The sequence below is a fragment of the Rhea americana genome, unplaced genomic scaffold (genome assembly GCF_003343005.1).
Source record: "Rhea americana isolate MKP2758 unplaced genomic scaffold, rheAme1 scaffold_5, whole genome shotgun sequence".
Taxonomy (NCBI): Eukaryota; Metazoa; Chordata; class Aves; order Rheiformes; family Rheidae; genus Rhea; species Rhea americana.
In genome coordinates this window covers 6,793,179-6,817,022 of record NW_028186645.1, presented here as the reverse complement: position 1 = coordinate 6,817,022, position 23,844 = coordinate 6,793,179, and the positions used below count along the sequence as shown (strand labels likewise).

Here is a 23,844-nt window from a genome sequence, read left to right as displayed (position 1 = left end):
CGGCACATGCCGCCGCCGCCGCCACTGCCCGCTGCCCTCCTCGCACGGGCAGCCCGGCCAAGCGCGGCACGGAGAGCGGATAATTCCCGCGCCGTTTAGGGGCAAGGATTAATTTGTCCGGTTAATCCCCCCAGGAGAGGTGGGGGAGGGGCGGGGAGGGGACATGCGCGTTGCCATGGGCGCTGGGGGAGCGCCCAGAAAGTTGCCTGAGAGGGGCGGGCCGCGCCGGGCGCCCCGGGGAGCCGCTGCCGGCCGGTCTGAGGGGCCGCTCGGCGCCTCGCTGCCAGCCCAGGGGGCAGTTCCTCCCGCGGCGGCGGCTGGCATGCCTGCCCGCCGGCGGCGGCTGGCAGCGGGAGGGACAAGAGGGGCGAAACTTTAAACTTGGCCCGGGCGGATGGATGCCGCCGTCCTTCGGCGCTGACTCGCGTCCCGCGGCACGCTGTGCGGCGGCGAGAGGGGGCGGCTGCTGCCAGAGGAGAGCCGGGCGCTGCCGCGCCGCTTCCTCCGCTGCCGGCCATGGTGCGTGCGGGGCGCGGGGCTCAGCCCGGCCCCTGAGAGCGCCGCCTCGGCCGCCTGCTCCCGTCCGCCGCCGCCGCCTTCCCCGCCCGCCTCCCACCCGCATCGCTGCCGCCGACCTGAGCTGCCGGGCACCGGTTTCTCTTCCGCGCTGCAGCCCGCCTGACATGGAGCCGTCCGCGGGAAGCCGCCGGGAGTGAGCCCCGCTTTCAGACGAACCGACCGACCTGCGGCGCCCGCCTGCTCGCCGCCCCTCAGCGCCCGCGCCGCATGGGGCTGGACGAGGCGCCGCTCGCCTCCCCGAAGACCATGCTGCTAACGCTGAGGAAAGTTCGCAAGAGGCGGGAGATGCTGCTGCAGCAGCTGGGCTTCATCTGCGCCATCCTCTTCTTCGTGTGGTGCATGTCCAGCCTGCTTTCCAGACTGGGTGAGTAGCCGTGGCGGCGGGACCGGCGGCCCGGGGGTGAGCGGCCGGGCTGCCGTCCCGCGGGGCTGAAGAGCGAGAGTGCCGCGGTCAAGCGTTGTTCCCCTTTTGAGTTTCTCCGTGGAAATACGCCTGCAGGCAGGCGAGGCGGGGAAGCAGCGAGGGTTCCTCAGGCGAAACCCCCACGCCGGGCAGGTGCGGGTCTGCAGCGCGGTGGCCTCGCGTCGCTGGCGCCCAGGAGCTCTCCAGCGCCGAGGCAGCTCTGGCGACGCCCCCCGCGGTCTCTCGGAGGGGCTTCGAGTCGGGAGGGAATGGGAGACACGCGGCATTTGCACGCCTGTAGCGGTGCCGGAGTATCTTCCCGCTGCCGCTGCAGTAGAGCCAGGGATGATCGCTTCTGGTCCCACCTGCAACTCCGGGTTACCTGCAGTCGAAAACCTCCACCAACTAAAACTATTTATTTTCTTCATCTTCTTCCTCCAAAACGCCTTAAGTGACAGCGTGGATTTGACAAAAAAATTATATTTTAGACAAGGAACAGTGTTCATCTCATGTTGTATACAGTTTGTTGCATCTTTTGTGCAAGTGCCTTGTTTGTTAACTGATGCATTTATAATCAGCTATGTCCGTCCAGTTCATTTGTTTAATGCCTGCTAGCACAGTTTGGGGTCCAAGTGTGCAATTTTAAGCCCTTTTCCTTCAAGCTGCTTGTATCCCTCATGTGTATGAAGCCTGAGCTTGTGGACGCCATATGGGTCTCTAGAAAGCATTGCCAGCATTCCTCAAGAACAAAAACGAACTAAGCCTAGTTCCTACCATGCCGTTTAGTGTAAGACCATCAGGTGTCAGAAGGATTAGGATGGGTCTTCTCCTTCTTAAATTAAAGATGAAGTTAAAAGATGTGTTTAAAAGAAAATCTCACAGAACTCGCACTTTCTATAGCTCTTGTGTTCAAATCATTACTTGTGATGTTTGAAATAAATCTAGTATGAGAACAAACCATCCATGTAAGGATTTAGTATTATACATCACAGTACCATTTTGTTCACCTCAGAACTTTGAAACTATTTTTTACGTGTGGTTTTAGAATATATTATTATTTCCTTCATTCAGAAGCATTTGTTATGCCTTTGATTTTTTTTTCTTGCACCAGCTAGTTATATTCATAAACTTACTGATTTATGAAAACAACTGATTTGAGATGTGATTGTGTTTACGTGGTATGAGCTTTTTTGCTGCAGATAAAGACTTTCCAGAACTTTTTGGGGTCTGCATCAGAAATGTCATGACTTATGAAAGTTATCTTTTTTAATCTCTTGGGTTATCAACTAAATCTCCTATAACCTAATTTTCGATGGTATGCTGTATCAGGTAGGTTTTTTTTTTTTTTTTTTTTTTGGCTTGCTAATTTATGCTACATTGTATCCATAAACACTGGCCATCTATTCTCTATGTTTCCTATAGTGGTGGCAGCAGAACATTTGAGCTATGACACTAACCAAACTAACTTCCAAGCTAGTTTTTTTTTTCCAAGAGTCACTGTAGCAAAGCACAAATATTACATGATGACTGAATATAAATTTTGAGGTCAGTTGCTGAAGAAGTTTTATTATTAGATGTTCATTTGAAATAGGTAGAGTTGAGATTGAAGTGATTTAATTAAGGGGGTCTATTTTTCTTTAAGTAGTATAATTGCATATCCTGCATTATTACAAATGCCCCTTATGTACCATATTCAGTAAGTTCCATTGAGGCTGCTCCTGGAATACTGGGTTAGGCAAAAGCTCCATTGACCTGTAAAGAAGTTTTTCTCTGAGACTTGTTGAGGAATATTAAAAATAACTGCATTGTGAGAGTCCACAAGTTATGCAAAGATTGATATAAGCAAATATACCCAATACTGACAAGACCCATCCCTAGATTCAGATTAAATCATAATATAGCTGAAATTTGTTTACATGCATCTTTACTCTTGGGAAATCAATGATGTGAATGTCTAAATGAAAGTGTGATTGTTGAGCATGTCAGCATATCTGGGGTAGTTCATCTAGAGTGGCAGCAAGGCCTGAGATTCAACAGTGCATGTTTTAGCATGTGTTTTCTGAAGATTTGTCTGTCAGGGGCTGCAACCAGGTACTCTGGTAGCCAGAACGTGCCGATAGCTGTCATACTGCACCTTCACAACTAGTTTCACCCTTTGTAGCTAGGTGCACTTAGTATGTTGTGTGTGTCAGAGTCAGACTTTCATTTTGCTGTGTTCATACCAGTAGTCTGTCAGTGTTCCTGGCTAGTAGGGGCATGTAATCCAGTTAAGATGATACCTTCTGAGAGAGAACATAACCCCTTTCTATTTAATATAGGCCGAGAATCAGCTGTTGCAGACAGACACGTTTTGTCAGAAGTATGGAGGAATAGAAGATTGATGGCATCACCTAATGGGACACATGAAAGAAAGAATTGTACAGAGCCAGGTAAGATGGGAAAACTTCATGATCTCTTATTATTGAGATGTCTTGCACTGTGCAGTCATGATCAAGTTGCAGTGATGTGTTAGGGTAAACATAAAAGTGTCAAAATTATGAGAAATTAAGACTGTACCATGCAGAAAGAAGATTTACAATGCTATGGAATGCAATGACTTTTTCTACCAAAGGTAGAAGTTAATATTTGGACATAATTATGTTCTGGGGTCATTATGAGGCTTGAGCTGACAATTCAATTGCGCAAGTTTCTTTTCTTTTGGTGATTGCTTCTCTATATCTGAGGCTATGTTTACTACAGTAGAAATGAGAGGTGCACTCTTCTTGAAACCCTGGGTAGCTAAAAATACAGTGTTTGAGATACCACTGAGCATAGTATTGCGTTCATTACCATTACAGACTTAACTAGTTTTTACTATGTTTTTTTGCTGAATACACAGTTTGCTATGAATTCAGAGTATGACTTTATATTTTATGGAAGATGATGGTGAGGTAATTGATGTGAAAACCCTGGAATTCATTTCAAGATTTGCATCCTGACCAGAGGATAGTAATTGACTGTGGGCAAGGACGGATGATGCCTTTTAATATGAGCGTTAGTCCACGATGCTTTCATCTTGCCATCTGTCTTTCCAGTGTGTTTCCTTCCTCTCTATCCTTGCCTCTTGGTGGTTTATGGTGTGTGGGAGATGAGGCATTTTGCCAATGGCACCAGCCAAATTAAATTAAAGTTCAGAGTTTTTTTTTTCTTTTTACAATATGACTCTTTGATCAACCAGGGGATGACAGCAGAGTCTGTACCTTCTTGCAAACAATGACAGCATGAGTTCTGGGATGCTGCCAGCCCCAAGGCAGTAGAGGAGTTTGGAACAGTGCTCCCTCCTTTCAGTTATGTGTTGTAGCAGTGAGATGCCTATTACATAGATTTCTATCACTATTGTGCTTGTGAGTTTGAGTGTGGAATGGAAGAACTTTGCTCAAAGTATGCAGGGTCCAAAAGTTTAAATTTAATTGCCTTGATGCCCAGGACATCTATACTCCTAAATTGGACTTCTGTATACTTCTGTTAAGAAGTTGTTCTGAGTTAGTTTGCTGTTGTTTGGACCTGTAACCCTATGATACTGTTGGTTTATCCATCAGAGTTGTTCGCAGAGAAGAAATAAAAAGCAAACAACCTTTTGGAAGGATGTAATTATTCTGATGATTAATCAGAAAATACTGTTCTTTCCCACTCCTCTTTTGTTTTTCTCCATGTGTTTGGATGCATCAATATGATCATGTATAAACACGCACACACACGCACATGCAGAACCGAGCCAACAGAAAGCACAAAATCATAGCGTTTGGATCAGAAAGTTACTTCTCAAAGTTTTTGGTGGGAATTCCCATTCAGGATGAATGGGAACTTATTTACACTAATATGATAAAACTGCCAAGGGAGAACATTTTCAATATGCTTATGTATGCATTGGAGTACCTTGATCAATGCTGACTTCCCCAGATATTTAAAACAAATGAGCTGGCTTCCTCTCCTCCTCCAAAATTGTAAGATTAGTTTAAAAATCATTGGATTAAATAAATAAATACAGCTGGGTCGTTTTGATTTGGTTTCTGAAATTTGAATCTTTGAGGTATGCTTTTCTCTGTTACCACAAGGGCTGAACCTGCAGAAGCTTCAGCATGCTGAGGCTTTAAGAAAAATATCATGAAACTTGCATTTAATTCGTGACTTCTAGCCACAGTGCTGGAATTAACCTTTATTTTTAAAAGATGTTACTTTAAGTTAGAACACAGGTTTACTGATGAAATGTATCACAGTATTGCAATGGTAGCCTTTTTATTCACTTCCTGTTATTCTATACTGAAATGCAACTTATCTTTCTGGATCTTTTATAGCTAAGGGTAGATAACAGATGCTGCATGAATGGCTAGATAAAAGATAGACAGCTGCAAGTACAGAGAACACTTGAAAGTATCTGAAACTGATGCTTGTTGAACAGGAATGCGTTTGTAAGAACCAGTGATCATTATTGCTTAATAATAGCCAATTGTAGGGTTTTTTTTGGTTCCTTTCTGCTTTTTGGAGATTGAGATCTGTATTGTAACGTGAAGAAGGTATAGTGACCTAAACTGGATCAAAAAGGAGCAAGTAGCACATCATCTCCAAGAGATGTTTAGCTAGTGTAACCCCCCTAACTACATCTAGGGTTAATAGTGACAGGAAACGCTGAGAGATCTGATCAAGATCACACAGGAATTTGGTGAGAAAGTATGGTTTTTCCCTTGGAACGTGTGAGCTTTCACTTATGCGCTTACCCCAGAAAACATCCTCCTGAGTTTAAAGGAAATCTTGGATATGTATTGTCACWTGTTTTAAATGACTAGACCTTATTTTTGGTGATTGGCTTTTATATCTTAATAACAGATTGTTAGTATGTATATATGCTATATTAATACTTAGGTGCTCTGGGTAGACTCCATTATGGAATATGCTTATTATTCTATGTCATTTCTGTATCTGCTTGAAGCACTAAGGGCCTTACTAAGGCCCTTACTAACTTAACTTACTAAACTTACTTAACTTACTAACTTACTAAGGGCATGTGTATGTATATGGTACATAGCAGTTTCCTTATGTGGATCTTGGATCCTGTAAGTGTGTTTAGGATACAAGGACTTCATAACACCTTGGGGAATGCAAGTTTTTGCTGAGAGCCTGTTAGTCCTTTCTGTCGTTGCAGTGCTCCAACTTTATTAGCTTCCCACACAAGTCTGCAGTTTTACTTCCCTTTTCCCAAAGGCTTTCAATGAAGTTAATTTATTTACCACCTCATCTCCTTTTTCGTGCATGCAGATTTTTTTAAAAAATTCCCAGTTGTCAGAATTTGCAGCTTTAGAGATTTATAGGACCATGAGAATCCTGCAGTCCATGACAGTAGTGATAAGAGCTCACCCATGGCAATAYATCTTGGGGGGAAAATCTTGCAAGCTTCTAGAAAGAGTGGAGGAGCCTACATTGTCTGAGCTTGCCTCTTTTACAGAAGTAGATCATTTTGTATTGTGTTCTTCTGAAAACAATATTAACCCTTCTAGGGCCATTGTATCAGAATAGGAAAAAAAATTGAATTCTTGGTAATGTCACTTATAAAGAAGAACCCTGAGGCTGTGACAAAGAAAAATATTATTTAGAAAAAGGAAAAAAGAAAAAGAAGTAGTTTATTTCCTAGTAGTAGAGAGCTAGATGGAAAGATTTGTCTAACACTGGAGGTTAGAGGGGCTGATATTCATGAATGTGTTAAAGGTTGCTGCCATTTTTTCTGATAGTAACTATTTCGCAGTCATAAGGACATCAAGATACCACCTATTCCATATAGGAAGCAAAGGACCTGTAGGTCAGCTGGAAGGAGGTGGAGTGTTTGTGAGCACCAAGCCAACCTTGCATCTAGTCTGGACTAAGACCAAGTTCTCACCAAAGTTAGTGTGTCCTGTAGCAGTCTTCCAGTAAAAGATGCTTCCTGGCTTGCAATTGTCCCTTTGTTGGAAGTGCCTGTGCCATGCAAAGAGGCAAGTTGTTGTAGAGCCRCGCTGGAGATTTATAGATTGTATACAGAAGACTCTAGACTTCAAAAATTTCATGAGAGCCTGAGATTTCTGAATTATGAATCTTCTGTTCATTTCATGTTGAGTAGCTCCATTACCCTCTCTGGATGGCTGCTGTGCTTAGCTTGAGGTAAACCAAACCTTTTTTTCTTCACAGCTCTGAAAATTCTTCCTGGGTAAATTTCTATTGGAGGAGGGGGGTGATCTAACTGCAGTTTAAAGCAAAATGATCAGAAAGGGTTAGTGGTCATTAACATCTTAACAGATCTCATTATTTTGCAACCAGTTTTTTTTTGCCTTATCCAAACTCTCACTTCCATCTGTTGACAGCTCGCTAGCTTGCAGTGCCATCTGCCCAGCAAGAGTGATTTATAGCTTTTCTACTCCTATGGCTTGCCTCTTGTTTCAGAATGTTCCCACGATCTCCATATTCTCCAGCACTCAAGTAACATTTCAAGAGCAATTAAAAGCAGAGGTGATTGCACGGTATGGTGTATCTACCAGGTAGGCAGTGTCTAACCATATGACTCCAGCGGGTCATGTTAGTCTGTTGGAGTAATTGATCTGGAGTGCTTCCTGTTGTGAATATTTTCAAGTAATCCATGTATATAGTAGTGAGAACATTTAAATGTTTTGCTGTAAATTAGAAATATATCAGAATATATTTTTGTTATAGTCTTCTGACACCCATCAGTGGGCTACTTTGAACTGGAAGAATTTTGTGGGGTTTTCTATCCAGAGGTTTGTCAACCACGGACAGCTTGTGAGCTACATTGATTGATTTTTAACTAAAAGGTGATCTCATTCAAGTGTGCTCTTCCATTGTTACCAGTTGGTATAGATGAGCTGTGGGCTGGGGAAAAGGCAGGGGTCAGCATTTCTTTCTGAGCCATGCTGCCTTTTATTTTAGAATTAAAAGGCACATTGTAACAATGCTTTATGTTCTTATGGTGAAGGAAAAAGAATCAGTCCTTTACAGTGAAATACACTGTGTTTGCTAGCAGCATGTGTATAACTGAGTTCTGAGTCAGAATCAAAAGTCATTAAATCTGTGTATATTTTATACTGTTAGTTATTCAGACCTTGGGGACTCATGGGGAATGTGATGCACAGTAGAGAAACTGCAGAAGTCTTAAACATTATTGCTAATGTACCACATAGGAAAAGTGCTGGGCTTTTGTATTCTACAGAAGTCAGTGATGATGTTTTCACTGATTAGTGGAAACAGGACTGGCTTTTCAAAGTAATTTTACAAAAACAGATTAAAAAAAAAGCTATTTCTTGTGCATTTGTAGTGAAGAATGTTCTAGGAAGCATCAATTTAATCAACTTTATTTAACAAACATGGTGCTTAGTTAAATACACCATTCTCAATGTGAATTTATATATTCTTCTTAATTCTCATAGGCATGTTAATATATAAGATCATAAACTCTGTGTATTAAATGCTGATCTAAACAGAATTGTTTTGCTGGTGGAATCTGCCATTTTGTGCTGGTGTTTTTTCTTTAAACAATGTGATAATGATCTTCCCTAGATCAAACTTTCGTTCTATAACTGGAATAAATGTATTAAACCCCCATTTTAAGGTGGTAGTATTAATAGCAGCTTTGTAACCTTTTGTTTGATTATAGGTCTAAATTGTTAAACACAAGGTGATGTACAGTTTCTTCCACTAGTCATCTGTGCAGTATCTAGCATAGCAAAACTGTGATCTTACTGAGGTAATACAAACAAAAGCTGTGTTATGTTATTTAGAAATATTCTACCCAATCTTTCATAATCAGTCAGACTTCTCTTTTCTTCTTTCTGCAGAAAATGTGCAATTGTTGTAATATGATAGATTTATTGATAGCGCATGTGTTTTGATTTGAAATGTTTCTTTATTTGTATGCCTTATGCCCTCAAAGCCCAGAAGATTTGTCACACTTGAATATTCTATCCTTGCAGTCTAAAAGAAAATGAAAATGAGGATTTTTTTTTTTAAAAGTTGCTCATATGCATATGGTATTCATGTAATGCATAGGTGCTGTGTCCAGCAAATATGTGTGCACATATATGCACATATGCCCATATTTATGATTTTTTTGATGTCTCTAGACTTAATATTGTTCCTCTAGATGTTGGGTGGTAAACTTTATTGATTGTCGTCTCAGCTGGATGGTTTCTGTTTCTCTGGGGGAGACAGATGTGTGATCATTTAAAAGCACATTAAGTGGACTAATAGAAGGCAGATGACAAGCCTTTAATGATAAGTTTTGTTTGGCCTCTCAAAGTCTCATAATTGGAATCACACCTAAATTTAGGTTGAAATTCTGACATTGTTTGCCAAGCTTATTGATGGGTGTATTAAAAGAGTTGGTATGAGTAGAAGTCATATGGGAAAAATGTTTTGTTCACATTTTAGCTTTTTGTGAACCAGTTTAGAAAATTGCTTTGTTTGAAGTTAAAATTTCAAAAATAACCTGTCTTCTGCCCGAGCTGTTCATTTTCTAGGAGTATATTAATACTGGCATCCAAAGCAGTAGAGAAAAGTGAGACAAACATTTTTCTGTGCTTTGGCTCAACCTGCTGGCARAATCCCCTGGAGAGTTAAGAATATGAAACAAACTCCAGAGTAATTTATCCTTTTCCCCAAGTGTAGGTGCCAAATTTGCAAGAAGGAGCTTAACACATGGTAAATAGGTATCTGACTAAAATGTCATTTAGAGGTGTAGTAAATGGGGCAAATGGAACAAAAAAAATGTCATTTGATATAGTCTTAAACCTAGTAAAAATGTTACGTAACTAAATCTTTTTATATGACTCAGATTCACACAGTTTGTTTGTCCAGTTGAAGCACACTGTAGATAAGAATTTTTACGAGACAAATCTTTGCTCTGAAATCAAGAAAGGGACTTGAAACAAAACTACAGTCTCTGAAATGTAGCAGCTTAAGAACCAAATCTAACCTCTGTGGTCATAGGCCCTCACTTTCTCTGAATGGGACAAAAAGCCCATGTTTGAATGCTCTGGAATGCTAGACTAAGATCTAAAGTTTTCCATATTAGCCAAGCTCTGTGTTTAGATATTTGTTTTCTTGTATTTCAGATCATAACACCTAAGCTTTTCCCAAATGTTAAGCTAGTAACACTTCCAACATATTCCCCTATGACTGAGGGCAACTCAGGCAGACAACAGCATGTAAGTTACTAGCAAATTCAAAGAGGAAATCTGCAGCGGAACAAAGAATCAAATCTAGACATCTCATGTCCATTCCAGTCTAGGCTTACAAAAAGATGATGCTTGAGCAGGAAGTTGGACTAAAATGACTTCCTAAGGGCCTTTCCAACCTGAATTTTCCTATGACCCTATAATTTGCTATGGAAACGAAATGAATTACATTTCACTTGCAATATATTTGAACAACTCCTGAACTAAGGATTTCAAAATCAAAGTTAATGAGAATTGGACATCCAGATCTACCTGGTGTAGCTGAATATCTTGCCCTTAATGTRAGATTGTTTGTATGTATTTAGATCTATTCTTATTCACTAGTGCTGCATTCTCCACACACAGAAAGTCTTGCTATTGGTATAAAATCCTTATTTAAATTTACCGATTCTTATTCATGACTGTTCTATTTTCACACCTTGCTTTTCTACTTTTCATTTTTTTGTCTGTGACACCCAGCCATGTACTGCAGTTGAAACAGAAAATGCTGCCATCTTGCTTCTTGTCATGTACAGTTGTTATCATAGCTCGCTCTACTATTGTAGGAAATGGGGGTTGAGAAGGCATTGTAAATCAGTCCTGGTGAGCATTAATCTGTGCTCTAGGGTCTGCTTAGGACAGACTCTTTAGCAGGTACTGGGTTGTTTGATAGATGTTAAAACACTGCATTAATTTTTTTCTTAGTGTAATGATTTAAATAAGTGACTGAGTAGAAGGAAAGGACAGAAATTTGCACTGGAAATTTTAAATGGATATTAGCAACTCTTAGATGGCTGTGGTTTGTAGCTGACTTCAGGCTATCTGACATGTCCCGTTGCAAGAACCTGTTTGGGTTCTTTGTAATTTTGACAAACTTTAAACATTTGAATCTGGAATAATGAGTATCTGCTTCAGATTATTAGTTTAATAGAAAATTGCAAAGAAAAATCTGAGTGCTTTTGTGTGTTGAAGCTGATGAATTTTAGGCCATTTTTATGAAGACCAGAATAACCAAGCTACTTTCCACAGCGTGGCTAGAGAGAAAAAGTTATTTTGCTTTGTTTATCGAAAAAAACCCAAACAGATGGGTTTTGGAAACATGGTAGCAGAGAGCCACTTATGTCTATGACACCTGCATGATTTTAGATAAACACTGTCAAATAGCAGCTTGGAAATTCTTTTGAGACCTGCAAGACTGTAGCTAGTATTTCTGAAGATTCCACATTTTCTGCATCTATATTTGTCCCTGAGGGTTGCAGAACAGTGTGGAGAGCGGAGATGTCCTCTCTGTGCTCTCAGTTTCTCATTAGACTTGCCTGGACCGTACAGTGTGGAAGATTCAGGTAAAGCTAAACAAGCACACAAGTAAATTGTGAGAAGCAGCTGGAGGTGGGAAATGGTCACCAAAAGTTGCAGGAGGGATAGAGGAACTTTGGAGTTGGAGCTGGGTGGTAGGTAACTCAGATTATTCAGTCATGGAGAGTGGAGTTGGAGGATGGGTAAAAAGGGATGCAAAGTCATGGGTGGATGGAGGGTTAGTCTGGATAATGAACCATGAAAGAATCCAGGGAGAAGCTGGAGGCCAAGGAGGATGGGCCCTGGGAACTGGTAAATTGATGGAGTAGTAAAAAGGGAAAAGAAATAAAGAGGCAATGAGATACTTGATTTTTGGTTGGCTTAGGAGCGTAGAACAAAAAGCAAGTGGGGTTTCTAAAAAGTGGTTAAGTTACAGAAAGGCTTGTTTTCAGCCTTATGTTTGGTACATAAAAGCATCAGCAATTTATATTCCTTTCTTTTGCTTTTTAACATGGATCGGGAAAGAGCATTTTGATAGACTGTACTAATGAGTCCATGTAGATATAAAGCAATTTAGAAAGCTTCACCAAAAATAGGCATTCTTGAGTCTGTTTGTTTTAAAAGTCAAAATTACTGATTTAAAGATACTCTTAGCCACTGTGTGTTGTTTCATTGTAGTAAATCACTTTGTTCTACTCATATTCCTGATAAATCCCCTTATTACTGAATAACTCAGAAGTTACATGATTTGCTTATACATTTCTATTACTGTATTGATTAATGCCAAAGATTTTTTTTACAGAATAGGTGTGGTTATCCACCTAGTTTGCTGAAAGAACTCCATGAAGGCACTGACAATTAAACTGGCATCACTGCTGTTTTACAGGAAGGCAGAAGCTTCAAGCAATAAAGAGTGATGGTTTCCTTTATTCTTTAAAGTTGGCAGACATTGAAGGCATTGTAGTAGAAAACATAATAGCCTTAGAAACTGTGACTCAAATTCATTCCTACTGGGACTATACTGATGAGTTGGAATACAGCAGAGCAGACACTTCAGGTAGAACACGGGCTATGTGTATATGTCCTTGTTCATTTTTTCCCCTTTTTACAACATTAAACTAGCAGTATAATGTTAATGACAGGTGCTGGATTAACAGTCTTAAGAGAGTGGTGTTCTCTACCCACAGAAGGGAACAGTGGCAAAGGTGCCTTTATCCCTTCTGAGAGCAAGAAGATAATTTAGACTCTGCTTGTTCGATTTCCAAGCATATTTGCTTGTTGGTCTGTCTTTCTGAGATTGCTGACACTGGATGACTTTTTTTTTTTTTTTTTTTTCCCTCTCTCCCTTGCATATGCTGTAGTCACTTGTTCAGTGGGCTGAGGGTAGTATGACTGGATCTACCACACAGAGGTATTAAAGCATATGAATAGCAAGATGTAAATACTCACAGATGGAGGGGAACTTCTAAACTTTAGGACTGCTAAGTTAAAATTGAAGAAATTATGTTTAGAAGCTCAAAGAAACTGAACTGTGAAAAAAATGGTTTTTGTTTTTCTCTTTCCATTTATTGTGAATCAACATGTAATTTGAATTTTGAGTTCCTTGCCCAAAATGAAGACTCACAGAGGCATTTTTTTCTTCAAAACTTCTGAGAGCAAATCCTCACTGATGTACGCTGCCCTAACTCTGCTGTGTCATTATGGCTATGACAGTTTATAGCAGCTAAGGCTCTGCACTACAGATTTGTTGCTGGATGGTGAGACCTTTCGGGTTTAGATCTCTAAACATCCTTAGTCTGTGATGACTAAATACTCTCTTTGAGTATATTTTCATGCCTTTGCAAAGGTAGCATTCTTTTCCTAAATATATTATACCTCTTTAATATCCTGCACAAGATCTTTGGCTTCTGTGACCTCAAATTGTAGAGTTTTTTTCTTACCTTTTTAGGCTTTTCACAAGCCTTCCCCTTCCCTGCATCTCCTGGCTTATATCTGCTGCTTTTGCCTGTACAGCAGGCTTTGAGATGGGTTTCCAGTGCTTTTTCTTACTATTTTGATGCTGCTTCTCACAGGGCAGAAAGAAACTATCTGGAAAATCATAATTCTTTCCCTTTTCAAATCTCTCCTCGTGAGCCATTAGTATCATAGCATCACAGGAAATCAGCCAGCCAGGACTGGTTAGACTGGGAAGAAGTCAGAGTTAGAGCATTAATTATTCATATTTCAGTCACCTGCCAGTTTAGGGTGGAGGGAAGTAAGGATAATCCTTACGCAGCTATAGTGTTGTCTGTCCTTGTTATGAGATGCAGTTTCTGTTCCAGAGAGCTCATAATAGAAATAAACAAGGCAAAGAGGAGGAAAAAGACTTGAAGAGACAAAATCATAGAATCAGTAAGGTTGGAAGGCACCTCTGGAGATCATCTAGTCCAACCTCCCTGCTCAGCAGGGTCACCTAGAGTATGTCAGACAGGGTTGCATCCAGGCAGGTCTTGAATATCTCCRGAGAAGGAGACTCCACCACCTCTCTGGGCAACCTGTGCCAGTGCTCCGTCACTCTCACARTGAAGAAATTCCCCCTCACGGTCAGGYGGAACTTCCTGTGCTTCAGTTTCTGCCCATTGCCTCTTGTCCTGTCACATGGGGCAACTGAAAAGAGTTTGTCCTCATCCCCTTGACACCCTCCCTTCGGGTACTTGTACACATTGATGAGATCCCCCCTCAGTCTTCTCTTCCCCAGGCTACAGAGGCCCAGCTCTTGCAGCCATTCCTCATAGGGCAGGTGCTCCAGCCCTCTGATCATCTTTGTAGTCCTATGCTGGACTCTCTCCAGTAGCTCCATGTCTCTCTTGTCCTGGGGARCCCAGAACAGGACACAGTACTCGAGATGAGGCCTCCCCAGGGCTGAGGGATCACCTCCCTCAACCTGCTGGCAACACTCTTCCTAATGCACCCCAGGATACCATTGGCTTTCTTAGCCACAAGGGCCCATTGCTGGCTCATGGTCAGCTTGTCATCCACCAGCACTCCCAGGTCCTTCTATGCAGAGCTGCTTTGCAGCAGGTCAGCCCCCAACTTGTACTGGTGCATGGGGTTATTTTTCCCTAGGTGCAGGACTCTGCACTTGCGCTTGTTGAACCTCAGGAGGCTCCTCTCTGCCCAACTCTCCAGCCTGTCCAGGTCTTTCTGAATGGCAGAAGAGCCCTCAGGTGTGTCAGCCACTCCTCCCAGCTTGGTATCATCAGCAAATTTGGTGAGAAGGCACTCTGTCCCCTCACCCAGGTCGTTAATGAATAAGTTGAACAGGATGAGACCCAGTACTGAGCCCTGGGGGATGCCACTAGCCACAGGCCTCTAACTGGACTCCACACCACTGATGAGAACCCTCTGAGCTCTGCCTTTCAGCCAGTTCTCAGTCCACCTCACTGTCCACTCATCTAACCCACACTTCCCGAGCTTATGTAGGAGGATGTTACGGGAGACGGTGTCAAAAGTCTTGCTGAAGTCAAGGTACGCAACATCCACTGCTCTCCCCTCACCTACCCAGCCAGTCATTCCATTGTAGAAGGCYCTCAGATTGGTTAAGCAGGATTTCTCCTTGGTGAATCCATGTTGACTACTCCTGATCACCTTCTTTTCCTCCATATGCTTGGAGATGACATCCAGGATGAGCTGTTCCATCACCTTTCCAGGGATGGAGGTGAGGCTGACTGGCCTATAGTTTCCTGGGTCCTCCTCCTTGCCCTTTTTGAAGACTGGAGTGACATTGGCTTTCTTCCAGTCCTCAGGCACCTCTCCAGTTCTCCAGGAYCTTTCAAAGATGATGGAGAGCGGCCTGGGAACAACATCCGCTAGCTCCCTCAGTACCCGTGGGTGCATCCCATGTGGGCCCATGGATCTGTGGATGTCTAGCCTGCCCAGAAGGTCTCTAATCCTTTCCTCCTCAACCAAAGGAAAGTCTTCCTGTCTCCAGACTCTCTCTCTCTCTCGTCTCCAGGCTCTGGGATTCTTGAGGGCTGCCCTTAGCAGACTGAAGCAAAGAAGGCATTCAGTAATTCTGCCTTCTCTGTATCCCTTGTCGCCAGGGCCCCCGCCCCACTCAGTAGCGGGCCCACATGTTCCCTAGTCCTCCTTTTGCTGCTGATGTATTTGAAGAAGCCCTTCCTGTTGTCCTTGACATCCCTTGCCAGACTCAATTCCAACTGGGCCTTAGCCTTCCTTGCTGCATCTCTACATACTCTGACTGCATTCCTATAATTCTCCCAAGTAGCCTGTCCCAAATGATTTACCTAAAGTCTGTAGAGAGAGTCATTAGTAAATCTGTGGCTTTTTTTCTTTTAATCATAAATTGTACCTACAGTAAGTTCACTGAATAGTGAGGTTTTGCTGCTGTGAGGGCAGCCTCTCTGCCCTGCTTCCTGATCAGCTCATAGTCACTCCACCCCTCTGTTGTACTTTTTCATGAGAAATGTAACTTTTCACAACAGAAATCTTTTTCTATATGGTTTTAAAAAGTCTAACAGAAGCAGGCACAAAGACTAGTTACCAGTAGAAATGGATGAGAGTATGCCCAGTACCTCAATATGCTGAATGTTTTTGATTTACAATGATACCTAGAGGTTGTCAGTGAAGTATCCAACTTGCCTCCTCAGCTTATTGTAACAGATAGCTGAATTCTGCGTTACAGAGTGATTATCATTTCCCCTTCTTCTTATCTACTTAGAGAAAAAGGGACCCATGCTAGGTCAGGAGGAACCCCGGAGCATGTAGATCTTTCCAGTTGCTCCCAGACGAGGTGAGGAGAAGCATGGCTGCCACATCCCTGGGACAGAACTATGGCTGCTGCCCATAGCAACTGGAGATGCCTTTAAGTGGTTTTCAGGCTGGAGGCAAGAATCTGGATCCTGAGAGAGATGGAAAGTAGTGGCTAGAGATATCGCATGTCTCAGCTGCATTGATGGTTCCTCTATTGAGGCAATGTTTGCTGGTGGATGGAAAATAGGTTGGGGCCTGCTATGTGAGAGGGACTCTATAAAAAGATCATATCCCTTTGCCATACCAAGAATAAAATGAAGCTCTCTGTTGCTTTCAGGCTAAAAGAGCAGCAGTATTTTCTCATAAGTGAACAAATCTGTCCAGCTTTGAAGTTAGTCAATTATATTTTTTAATTCTGTGAGCTTAGCACTATTCTTTGGTCAAACAGGGTTGATTAGTGTAACAGCACCTGATGGGGGAATTCTTACGTGGAAAGACTATCTGGGATCATCTCCAGAACTGCTTTAATCTGTGGATATTCAGGGCAACTAAGTTTAGTAAGTACTACTTAGGTAATTAAAGGTTGGAGCTGGGCTGCTTTCTCTGCAAGACAACAAGACTAATAAATGGAAATTAATCAGATTGACTGAATGTTACCTGCTGTATAACACAGTCTATTCCAAAGCTACGCAGCATCCAACTTTGTGTTACAGGATTTGGACAGTAGAAATAATATTACTCTCTGTGTAGTGTTGAAGGTAGTACAACTAGCACAGATTACTTAGGTTGAAAGGAGTATTTATAACTGCTTACAAAACAGTCAAGGCACGCATCTTGTATCTTTAGACTCAGATTTGCCCTGGGAAAAATGCAGAACAAAATAATTAAGCCTTTACTAGATAACTACTTGTGAAATTTTCTTAGTATCTGCTTTATCAGTTCATACCCACATATGTATATGTAAGACTAATGTGTATGTGTAGGAGATGTATTAAATTGAGAAAATGACTGTTGCTACAAGTTTTTCATGGTTTTAAGAAGTACTGTGTTTCTGAAAGCTCAGTTGCTTTTGAAACTGGTGAGATTTCTGTGGATACTATTTATTATTTTCAGGATATTTTGGTTTTGTTAGACACTTTCAAATTTTGATGTTTTTTCCACCCCCCACCTTCCCTCATACCAGCCCCTGCAGGGTTGAATGCTATACAAACGCCACTAGCGGTCCTGTTCTGGGATGATATTGGCAAATAGAAGTGATGCAAGTTCTTAATGAAAAAAATGATTGCCTTCACAGCTGAAGTTCTTCCCTTACATCCAAACAGTGACTGATTACAAATATTCTGGTCCTACTGCGTTGCTGACTCTGAACCATACTATTAGAGTTGAGCACTGCTGTGCAGCTCTGAGAGGAGAGGCTGCACCTAGATCAGACCTCTGTCAGATATTTTGTGACAAAGTAGCCCAGCTGTGATCAGTGGGGCATTTCTGTCCTTCTCTGAAAGGGTTTCAGGTGTGGGGGCTAGCTAAGTGCATCTGATAACTTCTGGGAGAGACAAGGACCTTCTGTATCTGAAGCATAGGGTGGAAAATAGCTGCGTTGCATGACACTGGCTGCGTGCATGTCTATGTTAAGGCATTTAGCCCTGTGATCTCTTGTGCTCAGACAGCAGTAGGGAATGATATCCCATGAATCTGGAGGGCCTACAGACTTGCTCCCAACCTGTAATCTTGCTCATAGTGTTACAAAACAGATCAGAATCTACTTTTTACATAGAAAATTAAGTTCCACTGCTGTACTAGGTGAACAGAGTTTTACGGTGGGGGAGTTGGAATAAAATTGTACTTCTGTTTTTGCTATCAATAAGTTACAGATATGTTTCTTTTTTTTTGTGACTATTTTTGACTGCAGTAACTGAAGTCATAAAGGTTGTGCTTGATAGTTCTGTTCCTTGATGTAAAACATACAGTACTGAATAATTGCCTTGTTCATAGGTCTTTACTATAAGAGACCCAGGTCCAGTGTTTTAGCTTGGCATGCGGACCAGGAACTCCTCAATTTTGGCTATGGCTGCAGTCGTGACTGCTCTTTGTGACTTTGCCTATGTTCCTCTAATACACAAAAAAAAAAAAAATAGTATTTGTTTTGTTTGTTTTTTGCTTCCTAGGAAAACAGAGTAAATTAAATACCAGTTGATAATCTAGATCCCTTTGACTCCTTTACAAATATTATCCTGTTAGATTGAGCTCTGAACATGTAAAGCATCTTGGTAGTGCTAAGCCTTGTTGTTCCCTGCAGAGAATTAAGATGATCTGGCTTCCCTAGTAGTAAATTTAGACCTAATTATATGCCACAATATGATTCTGATTTAGAGTGAATATAAATATGGTATAGCTTGTTAAAAATCAGTAAGGCATCTGTTTTTTTTTTTCCTTTTTTTCAGTTCATTGCTCTTATTTTATGTTTTTGTGTTCTCTTTCTCCTCTCTACCCCAAGCTCTGCAAAAATACCTTCCCTCCTTTTCTGCTTTTACAAATTGTCTTTAATATGGAGGAAAAAGGGATTGTTTGTATTTAAATAATGCATTACAGGAGTAGAAATTCAAAGTTTTACACTGATTGTGTTCCAAAAGAATGCATATATATTCTGTAAATAAATGCATTTATGTGCTATGGAAACTACAGTAATTCTTTTACACTGGTAATGACTAAAATACAGTTTTTATTTATATTAATGGTAGAGTAAACCCTTCACTGCCTTCTATTTTAGTTGTATGGTGACTTTGTATTTTTAATCTGGAGAGGCAACTTGGATCGTATTATTTAACAGCCGTGGATAAAAGCCTCTTGCAATTATGAGATTAACCAGAGTTCCTCTGTGTTTTGATTCTGCCTGAAGTCTGATGTGTGAATGCATGCGTGCTTTGAGAGGACCCATATTTGAACTTGATTTGGGGCGGGGAGTGCTCCCTCCTCTCCTGCCTCATAAGAAGACTTAGATTAGTGAAAAGATTTTTCGTATAATTTGAAAGGTTTAAATTCCGTCAGTATTGCTTCAGATCTTGATATGAGTGCCATACAGCTTTATCACTGCTGAATAACAAAAATGAAGAAAATAAATTTGGCCTAACTGGCTGTTGAGCTGTATGGTCTGTGTTTTATGAGGAAAGTAATCCAGATCATTTGTATTTCTTTGAAAGGAATTCAAGAAAGGAGCATGCATTTTCTCTGTTCTGTGAAAATATTTACTCACCAGTATACAAAGATAGAGATATGTAATTAAAATTGTGAGAAAAATCATATTGTTGTTAGATACTAAGTGATGATAGAAATCTTTAAAATCCATTTTTTCAAGGCTTGYCAAAGATTGATGCCATCTGTAAAACAGTTCTGTGTTTGAAGAGAATGATGCATTGTTTTATTTATTTGTTCCAAACTAAAACATGAAGCTTTGATTTAAAATGATTTTCTATTGGGAAAAATATCTATTATTTCAGATGTCTGAAAATCAGACCAGGTTGGCTCTTGTAAATCAGCACAGCTAGTATTTCTTGATGTTGTGTAACAGCCAGTGATGTGACACTGGAGTTTAAACTTCAGAAAAAGCTGATTAGTGTAAACCTCCCTTGTTCTGTTAAGGACAGGCTGGAGTGACATCTCCAGTAAAGTAAAATGACCCMCACAAAACATGATTGTACTTCTGTACTACAGAAATAGTCCTATAACTCAAAGTTAATCTTCTAAATATATATGTGAATTTGGATATATTTATTTTTAGTTGATGTTTGCATTAATTTTTCATTTGTTTGAAATCTGTTTTTGTCTACTTTCTGGAAACTGAGGATATGAAATACAGTTCTTCAGCTGATATACCAGAATACAAACAGTAGTCTTTGGAGAGGACCATTTCTGCCCCAGGAGGAAATTATGTAGAACTAGAAGTTTGATACGATATTCCAACTATGGTGAATTCACTTCAGTTCGAAGGGCAGATTTTAAATAGTCATGGTGGATCTAGTTCATGAGTTTACTTGGCTCACTTGAGTAAGATTCTGATTCAGGACAGCATTTAAGCATAAACTTTAACCATGTCGCTAAGTTAAAGTTATTGATCCTTTCCTGAACTGGGACATTTCCACTGCCTTAGGCATCCTTCAGTAAGGATTATTTGTTTCAACCTATGTTCAGGCAAAATAGGACTTAATACAGAGATCAGTATGTGTGTGTGTGTGTGTGTGTGCACATGCGTGTGTGTGTGTACATTTGCACACACTAGAATCTTGCTGCCTGTGTTTAGTAATTGACACATGGAAAAAATATCTTCTTGAGAGTACATCTAAGTTCATTGCACAGCTTCTTTGCCATCCTCTCTAACTCTTCACTCTAGTCAAGCCTGATGGAGAATGATGCAATTCAAGTCTCACGTCCTATACATAAACGTGAAGCTCATGGTGGTAAAAGTGGCAAGATTTGCACTGTGTGAATCGAGAGTCCATATCCCTCTGACTCTTCTGCTGAAACTGAAAATATGGTCACAGGACAGTACTGAATGGAAAAAATAAATGAATCAAAGTTGTCTGTGACTTGAAACTAGGAAAGCTAAAACTTTTTAGAATATTTAGAAATTTGAGGGAAATATGTGTATTTACTGCCTGCATAGCTGTTTCATCAGCAATGTACGTTAGCTATTTTACCTGGAATCTTTGTGTCTTGACATTTAGCCAGATCCTCAACAAATAAAACCTGCATGCAAATACCCTGATTTACATCAGAGAGTATATACTCTTAAGAAGCACTGGTATTTAAAATGGGAAATAGAGATTTTATGTCTTTTTCTGTGTCCAGTATTTACATGCTCTATGAGGCTAGCGTGTAAGCTGACCATCTAATGACCTTTAGAAATGTAGCCTTTGTAGAGATGAGGAGGGATTTGTTAGTTGACAGATTTGTGCTAGCAAACCCCAGGTTATTTAGGGAAGCCTGGAATTTTGTGCTCTTGGATTTAAAGAATATTGTGTAATTCAGATGAAAGGCAAAGTATTAAAATCTTAATTCCACTGAGAGAAATAGCTTTCATTTTGGCACTCTCAGAGACATTATTTTTTAATTCATGTTACCAGTGTGTCTCATAAAAGAGAAAAAAAATTTAAAGCTTCCTCTTAATTTTGGAATGATTTATTGTGTGTTCTTCTCTCACAGCAGGACTATGAAGCTTGTTCTTTATTTTGAACAGTGAATCTGTTTTAAACAGTTTTGATCTTAAATCATTCGAAATCACAGAGTGTATTTTCTCCACTAACTGTATAGTAAAAGCATTGGCGTACTAAATTTTATAGTTAAAGTACTGAAATGTTTCATCAACATGCTTAGAGAGGGAGTTTATAGATAAGTAGGATGGAGAGGATATTGTTGCTCTTCAGGATGAATATTTAAATTGGTACAGATGGAAGATGCTAAACTGAGTTTCCGTGGACTTTTACAACCATTTTAAAATTCATGTGTTATATTTCTGAAAAAGATCACAGTGAAACTAATTTATCTAGAGGAAAGCAAAGTAGCTGTTGCTTTATGTTTCCCTCTCAGAGAGGGAGACAGTGAAAATGAATTATTCCCAGGCAATTTTTTTGTTCTACCTTTTGCATAGAAGTACTTTGAATTACGGTAGATGACTTCTGGTGTTAAAATAGAAACTGTAAATCTCTATGTTTAAAGTTATTGTCCTTGGCCTGTGGAAAAGTGTCAGGTAACATCCACAAGAGTTGTGTGGGTGATTCAAAAGCACTGTGCCCCCCCCCAACCCGTCCCCTTACAAATGAGATTGTTGACCTATTTCTGTGTATTGAAAGCTGTGGAAGTTACATCAGCAGCTTAATTTAAAGCAAAATATTATTTTAGTGTGGGTTATACTCCTGTCTCTATAAATTATTTCTCTGTCAGTGAAAAAATTGTATATATTTTTATTAAAAAGAGCTTGATTCCATTGTCATTAAATGTAAAAAGGAAAATTCCCTTGAACAGGACAGGGAAATAGTGGGGGTGGGGGAGCAGAGAGAGGCAGGGAATTGTGAGGGCCTTGATACCTAAAGATATAGACAGATTCCCAGTTACATTTTCAGTGGTGTGAGGATTCTCAGTTTTCTGGATCTCAGCTGAAGTGAGATATCTTTGACAGTCCCACTAAGTACATCCTTAGGCTTCTGGACATCCTGGCACTTTAAGCGTAGGGAGAAAAATAAGGAAAACTTTTTGTTCTATTTTAAAAGATTCTGTATTTTCTTTCTGGAGTGTTACAGGTCTCTAAATCCAAATCATGCCCACAGCACTCACATTGAAGTCAATGAGGACTTTAGAATACAAGATAGGTTTTGGAGGAAGTACCTCAGGTAGGAGTGGGTGACTTGCTCTTGCTACAGAATTTTGCACAAGAAGCACAAGGAGTTATTGACATGGGGGAGAGTGAAGGAGCAGAGAACAAAAATCTCTGACTGTAGCAAAAAAACATGTTTAAAGTTAGCAATTCTGGTAGAGCAGGTTGGGAACTCTGGAGCTCCCTTTTCCTTGCCAGCAACACTTTCTCAGTCTTTTTGGACTGACTTACTAGTAAATGTGCAAAGATGCAAAATTCTTGTACTGTGTAAATCAACTTTAGGACTRTAGTTGGGATAGTTACAAGCTCTTTTCTTTTTGGGGGAGAGGTGCTGTTCTTTTGAGCTAGCAACCAGTGAGATGTGGGAGCTCTGATCTGGGAACTGAAAGAGCTAGGTTTAGCTTTTTAATGAAAATGCCACAGTTATAGTTTGTTCTGGACTCAGTCCTCTGAGATGTATAAAGAGTACTTTGAGCATACCTAAGGGACTGGTCTCTCTCAGAGCTTGGGCAGATTTTAATGTTGTTTTACCCTGTTACTGGAGAGTAGTGTTGCTCTGGTAAAAGCTAGTTGCTTCTTTCCCCAGATGAAGGTAGTTTGGCGCAGGTGAGACTGCCTAGGGAACTGCAGGGTAAACAGGGAGGTGCTAAATCCCTGCTACCTCCAAGGATAGGCAACCACTATGTAGACGTTCTGGATTGTTTCTTTAGACCTAGTGTTCGAGTTCTGCCATAGTCCTGTTTAAGCCCTAAATTTGGTGCTTCTGATTTCACCCTCTGTGTCTTAGATCTCACTTATGGAATTGGACTAAAGATACTTCTCTGCTTCACACAGATTAGGYTGCACACAACTATGCATTATATTGTGCTGAAGAAATAGGATACCTCAAACAGAAAGATGGTCATAACTACAGAATACTACACACTAGATAATTTWACATACCCCAGATACACTTTAAATTGTTTCTGAATTTGAACATTGCATTTGAAATATCTCCTCTCTAAAAATATTTCATGATAAAATTACAAACCTTTCAAACCATATATCAAATTTTATACTATATTATAACTGTTAATTTAAAATGATTTTCAGCCATTCAAAAACAGTGATAACTATGCCTTTTTTTTAAGTTGCCAAATATTTGGCTTTTCAGAAAGTAATGAGCACTCACCATCAGAAGTTCAGATCCCTGTAAAGTGTATCATGTTGGTTGTGTATGA

The 23,844-nt window shown here is 40.6% G+C and overlaps 1 protein-coding gene across 1 annotated transcript in view; it reads left to right on the top strand.

Moving 5' to 3' along the window:
* The first annotated feature begins 786 nt into the window (after window positions 1-786).
* Window positions 787-23,844, top strand: part of SLC24A4 (solute carrier family 24 member 4) — a 94,343-nt gene continuing 71,285 nt past the window's right edge. Inside the window, exons 1-2 of the mRNA XM_085317532.1 lie at window positions 787-943; window positions 3,301-3,411. Coding sequence (XP_085173658.1) covers window positions 787-943; window positions 3,301-3,411 — 268 coding nt within the window. The remainder of the gene's footprint in view (window positions 944-3,300; window positions 3,412-23,844) is intronic.